Here is a 7,729-nt window from a genome sequence, read left to right as displayed (position 1 = left end):
ACATATAAGGGAAATCCGTTGAAATATAAATATTACATTTGGACAGCTCTTTACCTCAGCTTTGATTTCGCTCCCGTGTGAGCTCTCCACCAGACCTGGCTATCAGGCGCAGCATAGAACACTTTGTTTGGGTCCTTCGTGTCAAATGGCAATTTTTAATGACGCAATAGCATAACAGGCACGTTCATATTTTTTGTTCCATTTTCTGCATGCTTTTAATCTCTGTAGGCCAAGTCAACACAGTTTTCTAAGACAGCGACGGATCAAGACATGCCATACAATCATATCTGAATGTCTTTTATGTTTTCCACAATATGGCATTTGTTAAGCACATAAAATAAACCATTCTTCCAATCACGTGAAAATGACATGATAGGGAAATAAAATTCTTTCCTTTTCAGCGTTTTCCTAATGCACTGTCAGTCAACAGGAGAATGGTCTGATCGCAGAACACGCACTCTTCACATTTAAAGGGATACGTTATTCGATAACTGACCTAAAACAATATTGTCATAGTTCAGTGGATTTTGTTTGATATCAAACAGGGGTGAAGTTGCTTTTATGTTGGATATGATACAGTGAAGGGGTGGACTCCTCCCCTTCTGCAGAGTCAGGAAGATCCCCTTGCTTCCTGCGGTCAGTTTTATGTGTGTGACAGACAGCCAGTTCATTGTCTAGGAATACAGAGCCACCAAACACTGTTTAAAAGAAGGAACTGATGATTTGGAGGATCAAGTCCAGGACATCAAGAAAGTAGGCCGTGGTTGTCAGCAATTTGACGTGTCATCGGAGACATTGGATTTGTATCCGAGTATGGGGAACAGGGATGATGAATACGATTTCTTGTTCAAAGGTAAAGCCACCCCTTGGACTGCTACGTGATTCGCATCACTTCACATTTAGCCAGCATCCTTGCATTTTTGTGTCATAGCCTATGTGCTCTTAGCGTTTTCCTTGTGTGAATACTGTCTTTTCTATGTAACGTTATAGTTCTAACCCAAAGCTATCTTGGTTATGGCCGTTTGGAGATGAATCCTGGTGCTTGGCTGACGCATTGTGTTTCTCAAGAAAAAATCCTAATGTAGGCTACTAGACAATGCTAAATAAGATGATAAATATGAGGCGTAGTCTATATTCCCTCCATGTCTTAATCTAGCGGTATACACATAGCTAAGGGCAGGTCTGTCAATTTTTTAAAGGCTGGCTATATCATGTTTTTTCCCCTTTTTAATATTAATTTGATGCATACAATGTCCAATGAGTGAAAGAAAAATAGTAGCTTAATAAAAACATTTGCTATATCCCAGAAAATAAGGTAGGCCTAGGGCCTGTTTATAGTTTCCTGGGAAGAGAAAACTTTGCTGATATTGCAGACAGTGCAGTGGACAGGAAGGTAGTGCAGCAAAAACCTCCTCTCAGTTTGACAAATGGACAGAATCTCAACTTCCTGTCGTGTGATGCAACAGGGACAAAGTTCAATTGTTTACACTGTACAGTATTCTTTGGGTAGCATAATTGAGGACCATTTAAACTCAGCTCATTTTGAGAAAACATCCCTAAAGAAAAAAAAAACCTGATTACATTCACCCTTTGCAGACAAAGACCATTATGTTTCCAACACAGATAGTGATCATTGTTAACATTGTGGTGATAAATGCTCATTTGTTTTGCTGTGTGGCAGTGGTGCTGATTGGGGACTCTGGAGTGGGGAAGAGTAACCTGCTCTCTCGCTTCACTCGCAACGAGTTCAACTTGGAGAGCAAAAGCACCATCGGCGTGGAGTTTGCCACGCGCAGCATCCAGGTGGACAGCAAAACAATAAAGGCCCAGATCTGGGACACAGCAGGTCAGGAGCGCTACAGAGCCATCACATCAGCGTAAGTCACATCATCACGTGTGTGTGTGTGTGTGTGAGAGAGAGAGAGAGAGAGAGAGAGAGAGAGAGAGAGAGAGAGAGAGAGAGAGACAGAGAGACAGACAGACAGACAGACAGACAGACAGACAGACAGACAGACAGACAGAGAGAGAGAGAGAGAGAGAATTAGAGGAGGTTGGGGTGAGCACATAAAATACCTCTCTAATGGATTATTTTGCTGGATGTCATCTCGGGGACCAATCTGAAAATGACTGTCTGTAGCAACGGAATTTCGTGAATGAATTTCAAACTAGTTGGTACATCATAGGAATTGGACAGCGTGCTGGTTTACCTAACGCTCAAAACACTCCATTTCCTCAAAACACTCAATTTCCCTCGAGATCAATAAATGATGCTCTACTCTACTCTCTACTGTGTTGCTGTTCCTTCAGGTATTACCGGGTTGTGGTGGGAGCGAGAGAGACAGAAAGACAGACAAAGAGAGAGAGTGTGTCTCTAAACATTGTGCTGCTCTTCCCTCAGGTATTACCGGGGTGCGGTGGGAGCGCTGCTGGTGTATGACATCGCCAAGCACCTGACCTATGAGAACGTGGAGCGCTGGCTGAAGGAGCTGAGGGACCACGCTGACAACAACATCGTCATCATGCTGGTGGGCAACAAGAGTGACCTGCGCCACCTCAGAGCCGTGCCCACCGACGAAGCCCGCGCCTTCGCAGGTACACACACACACACACACACACACACACACACACACACACACACACACACACACCTCAGAGCCGTGCCCACCGACGAAGCCCGTGCCTTCGCAGGTACACACACACACACACACACACACCTCAGTGACGTACCCACTAATGAAGCCCACGCCTTTGCAGGTACACACAGACACAAACACACACACTCACACCTCTGAGCCGTGCCCATCAACGAAGCCTTCAGAGCATAGCTGAACTACCTTCGCACACACAGACACACACAAAGACCTGCTGTTATCCAGCTCTAGACCACTTCAGATCAGTCATATACACCACTGTAACTTAAAAAAACTTATCTGTTTTTCCTTTCTCTTCTGCAGAGAAAAACAACCTTTCTTTCATTGAAACGTCAGCCTTGGACTCAACAAATGTGGAGGAGGCTTTCAAGAACATCCTGTCAGGTAGGATGGGGGAATCTTGGCCTATTGTGGAAATTTTGCAGACTGTATGAACTCACTGCAGTTTACAGTATGGGTCATTTCACGTGAAATCAGACGCTTTGGGACCCGACCGATCCGGATTTCAATCATACTTGGTGTGCCTTTTTAGTAGCAAGGTAGCACCCCAGAACTGCATTGGTTTGAATCTGACACTAATATTAAGGGAGAAACAGACTAGGAAAGGTTCACATGTGAGGGTAGGACACTATACATTCAGCCTTGAATATATCAGTCAGTGTTAGTCACAAAAAGATGCCTGTGGTATTGTTTGAAAGCTCTTTTCTGGCTCTACATATTACACAATCAGCTTGTAATACAACAACTCTCAGAATATGAATTATGATAAATTGAAAAATTAAAAATTGAATATCTAAAAAACCTATATTTTAAAATGGCCAGTTCCTTGTCCAAACGTAGCCGGCAATGTCATTAGCAACACCTCAAATGCTGGTGTTCGGTTCTTTATTCATTTCAGAGAGAATTTGACTCACAAATATGGCATCATACAGACCACTTACTAATAATATGGTAATACCATAGTAGCATCACATGACAAAACAAAAAAAAAACAAAAATGGTCAGTTTCCATGGTCCCAGGTTTCAGAAACTAAGGCAGATGTCCATTTATACACACCAAATGATGATATGTGAATGTTTGAACATTCCTTCTCTGTGTACTTGTGTCATCTTCCCTTTACCGTACTTTAAAGAGATAATCAATGGCTACACTCTCATTTTGTACTCTACCAGTGCATTTGAAGCAGCAGCTGTGTCTTTTGTAGAAAATGTATAAGTACGTCCCGTTGCAGTTATAGGTTCCACTACCAGAAGCACATCCTGATGATCCATGACAAGTCTATCTGGTCTGAAGGGAAAAGTGAAGGATGGAGATGGTCCATGAGGATGCAAGAAGTTCAGTTTCACCTCTCCAGTGCTCGGCATACATTCCTCAACACATGCTAGCCACCAGTTGCCATCATATACAGCTACAACATACCCTTTGATGCTTGAAAATGTAACACATTCCTTTACTGAGCTCACTCTTTCAACTCTGCCTTCTCTGAATGCTGAAAATGGCCTAACTTCCACTGTGTCCATTGACAATGGGCAGAAGCTGTGTAGTTTTTGAGTACCTGGCATAGTTCTTGCAGATTCCAACCTTTTCAATGGGTTCTCAGCTTCATGATGGTACATCTCTGTTGTGGCAAACTGGCAATGGATGTTCTTGAGAGAGATGCACCATCATGAAGCTGAGAACCTGTTGAAGAGGTTTGAATCTGCAAGAACTATTCCAGGTACTCAAAAACTACACAGCTTCTGCCCATTGTCAATGGACATTAGGCCATTTTCCGCATTCAGAGAAGGAGTTGAAAGAGTGAGCTCAGTAAAGGAATGTGTTACATTTTCAAGCATCAAAGGGTATGTTGTAGCTGTATATGATGGCAACTGGTGGCTAGCATGTGTTGAGGAATGTATGCTGAGCACTGGAGAGGTGAAACTGAACTTCCTGCATCCTCATGGACCATCTCCATCCTTCACTTTTCCCTTCAGACCAGATAGACTTGTCATGGATCATCAGGATGTGCTTCTGGTAGTGGAACCTAACTGCAACGGGACGTACTTATACATTATCTACAAAAGACACAGCTGCTGCTTCAAATGCACTGGTAGAGTACAAAATGAGAGTGTACCCATTGATTATCTCTTTAACGTATGGTAAAGGGGAGATGACACAGGTACACAGAGAAGGAATGTTCAAACATTCACATATCATCATTTGGTGTGTATAAATGGACATCTGCCTTAGTTTCTGAAACCTGGGACCATGGAAACTGACCATTTTTGTTTTGTTTTTGTTTTGTCATGTGATGCTACTATGGTATTACCATATTATTAGTAAGTGGTCTGTATGATGCCATATTTGTGAGTCAAATTCTCTCTGAAATGAATAAAGAACCGAACACCAGCATTTGAGGTGTTGCTAATGACATTGCCGGCTACGTTTGGACAAGGAACTGGCCATTTTAAAATATAGGTTTTTTAGATATTCAATTTTTAATTTTTCAATTTATCATAATTCATATTCTGAGAGTTGTTGTATTCCAAGCTGATTGTGTAATATGTAGAGCCAGAAAAGAGCTTTCAAACAATACCACAGGCATCTTTTTGTGACTAACACTGACTGATATATTCAAGGCTGAATGTCTAGTCAGTCCCTCCAGTTTTTCGCGATTCAGCGATCGCGTGGATTCATGCAAATTCAATGATATTCCGCATAATTTCACGATGCCGCGTAATTCCTGTAAAGCCGCATTTTTCCCGCAAAATTTCAAAAAAATGTGACTACAATACCACCGGAGACGAAAACCAATACGAAGCATTTTTGTTAATATGTCACTGAAACATTGAAAAAGAATTGCCTGCCATTTCGGAAGTCGCGACCCTCATCTCAGCTGTTCCGCGTCTCTCCTCCCCTCCCTCACACATAGCCTACACGCAGGCGTCGGTGCTGCACACTAATGACCTTTTTTTAACAGCAGTAGCCTACTTTTCAGTGCAATCCTGGGTGGAAAAAGTATTGTTGCCCATTTATCCATGACGAAGAAGTGTGCAGTCATGAAATAGTGGCGGTACTGTCACACAGTAGCAAACATCTTACGTTAGGCTACATTTTTGCGGAACTTCTCCACTCTCCCCTGTCGCTTTCATGAGCGTGCTACCCGACGGTCGTTGTCTGATCTTTTTTCAATGTTCGCTAATGTTTGTAATTTAAGGGTCTATGTCTATGCGTAGGCACAAGCCTTCTGATAACAATCACTGTAGTGCCGATCGCAAAGGTTTCGGAAGTGTGGAGTTTTGCAACTTGTTTCAGTCAAGGACGCCGAGATAGGAAGTGAACGGCCCTTCCACGCTTTCACTGTGTTATTGCAATAAAGTCTTGCGAATCCATGCAACCATGCACACAACCATGTCAACGAGAGCGTGTATGCCATCACAACTTTGCATCAAGCAAATAATAGGCTATGCAACAGCTTGCAATACGAGCACGAGAGAGAGAGAGAGAGAGAGAGAGAGAGAGAGAGAGAGAGAGACGCGTCTTCCAACAGGTGACATTGTAACGCTTGCATACAGCCTGGCTACTGTACCCCGCGACGCTCTTCATTAGGCCTAGTGGTAGGCTATTATACCACTTGTATTTGTTCATAACGCGCTGTCCCGTTTTCCCCCGAAGTCGTTCTAAAATATCGACAGAGATTTATGAGTGTCGCGGCCATGATTTTTTTTTTTACACATTGGACGCACTGGCTAATAAGACGCTCTGACAGTTTTTGACAATATTTTATTATTCTATTATATAGGAAGTGTGTTTCTGAATCTCTCTCTCTTTTGTCTTAAGCCTGCTTAGACTGATTGTGGTTTTCAGTTACCACAAAAAAACCCAGAAAGGGATGCAAAATCTTTGCAAAAAATGAGAAAATGCCGCAAAATCTTTGCAAAAAATGAGAAATTGCCGCCACAAAATCAGGCATTTTGACCGCAAAAATCACAAAATCCCAGTGCAAAATCCTGGAGGGACTGTGTAGTGTCCTACCCTCACATGTGAACCTTTCCTAGTCTGTTTCTCCCTTAATATTAGTGTCAGATTCAAACCAATGCAGTTCTGGGGTGCTACCTTGCTACTAAAAAGGCACACCAAGTATGATTGAAATCCGGGTCGGTCGGGTCCCAAAGTGTCTGATTTCACGTGAAATGACCCGTATGCCACTTTTTTTTACCCAGCACTTGTTACAACTTGGGTTTTGCTATTGAAATGTACCCGATTTGCCACATTGCTAAGCACATACATTTTAAATGTTTACATTCAGTAGATTAACTTTATTGCCACACCACTTCATGCATTCGTTTGTTTATTTTTGGTTCTTCTTTCCTTTCCATTTTCTGCTGTCCTCCAGAAATCTACCGGATTGTGTCCCAGAAGCAGATAGCTGACAGGTCCGCCCACGACGAGTCTCCGGGCAACAACGTAGTGGACATCAGCGTGCCCCCCACCTCTGACGGCCAGAAAGGAAACAAGCTACAGTGCTGTCAGAACCTGTGATGATGCCACACCCCCTGCCCCTGCCCCTTCCAGTGATGATCTGTGTCATTTGGCTCGTTCGTGACGAAGCAGTGCTGCTTTTGCTTAGCAGCGAGCATGCACACTTTGCCAGTTCGATTAATTGTGGTTAGGATTTTCTAACCACAATGCAGTGCTGCTTTTGCTTAGCAGCGAGCATGCACACTTTGCCAGTTCGATTAATTGTGGTTAGGATTTTCTAGAAAATCCTAACCACAGTGCATCAAACTGACAAAGTGTGCATGCTCGCTGCTTAGCAAAAGCAGCACTGCTTCGTCACGAATGAGCCTATTACCTAATTACTTCCAACCAACCAACCGTGCTCTTTGTGTTCCTCATCCAGGCCATACTTCTTTTGGTAACACTTTACAATAACTATCCAAAAAAGCTTAATAAACACTTTATTAACATTTAATTATAATTAACATTTAACAACGCATTTACAAATGTTTGAAAATGAGTAAGAACCAAACTACGACAGCACAGTGGAGTGGGAATCAACTTCTACTGTGTAAGTTTTATATAGTTTCATGCCTTC

General features: G+C 42.7%; 2 protein-coding genes across 2 annotated transcripts in view; one reads left to right on the top strand and one right to left on the bottom strand.

Annotated features, from left to right (window-relative positions):
- Window positions 1–131, bottom strand: part of ccdc124 (coiled-coil domain containing 124) — a 25,298-nt gene extending 25,167 nt beyond the window's left edge. The window contains exon 1 of the mRNA XM_063200017.1: window positions 55–131. The gene's annotated coding sequence lies outside the window, so the exon portion shown is untranslated. The remainder of the gene's footprint in view (window positions 1–54) is intronic.
- Window positions 132–598: 467 nt separating this feature from the next.
- On the top strand, window positions 599–7,358 carry LOC134450626 (ras-related protein Rab-11B-like). Its single transcript, XM_063200505.1, has 5 exons — window positions 599–853; window positions 1,682–1,877; window positions 2,399–2,592; window positions 2,955–3,035; window positions 7,028–7,358. Exons 1-5 carry the CDS (start codon window positions 814–816, stop codon window positions 7,171–7,173), a joined length of 657 nt encoding a protein of 218 aa, XP_063056575.1. The 5' UTR covers window positions 599–813; the 3' UTR covers window positions 7,174–7,358.
- Window positions 7,359–7,729: the final 371 nt, after the last annotated feature.

Source organism: Engraulis encrasicolus, chromosome 6 (assembly GCF_034702125.1).
Source record: "Engraulis encrasicolus isolate BLACKSEA-1 chromosome 6, IST_EnEncr_1.0, whole genome shotgun sequence".
Classification (NCBI taxonomy): domain Eukaryota; kingdom Metazoa; phylum Chordata; class Actinopteri; order Clupeiformes; family Engraulidae; genus Engraulis; species Engraulis encrasicolus.
Note: the sequence above shows the minus strand (reverse complement) of the source record. Positions and strands in the feature narration are given on the sequence as shown.

Excerpts from the sequence above, each read along its gene's own strand:
- LOC134450626 (XM_063200505.1), top strand. The coding sequence starts at position 814 with ATGGGGAACAGGGATGATGAATACGATTTCTTGTTCAAAG. Across the intron at positions 854-1,681 it reads ATACGATTTCTTGTTCAAAG|TGGTGCTGATTGGGGACTCT; the intron begins GTAAAGCCACCC and ends GCTGTGTGGCAG. Across the intron at positions 1,878-2,398 it reads TACAGAGCCATCACATCAGC|GTATTACCGGGGTGCGGTGG; the intron begins GTAAGTCACATC and ends CTCTTCCCTCAG.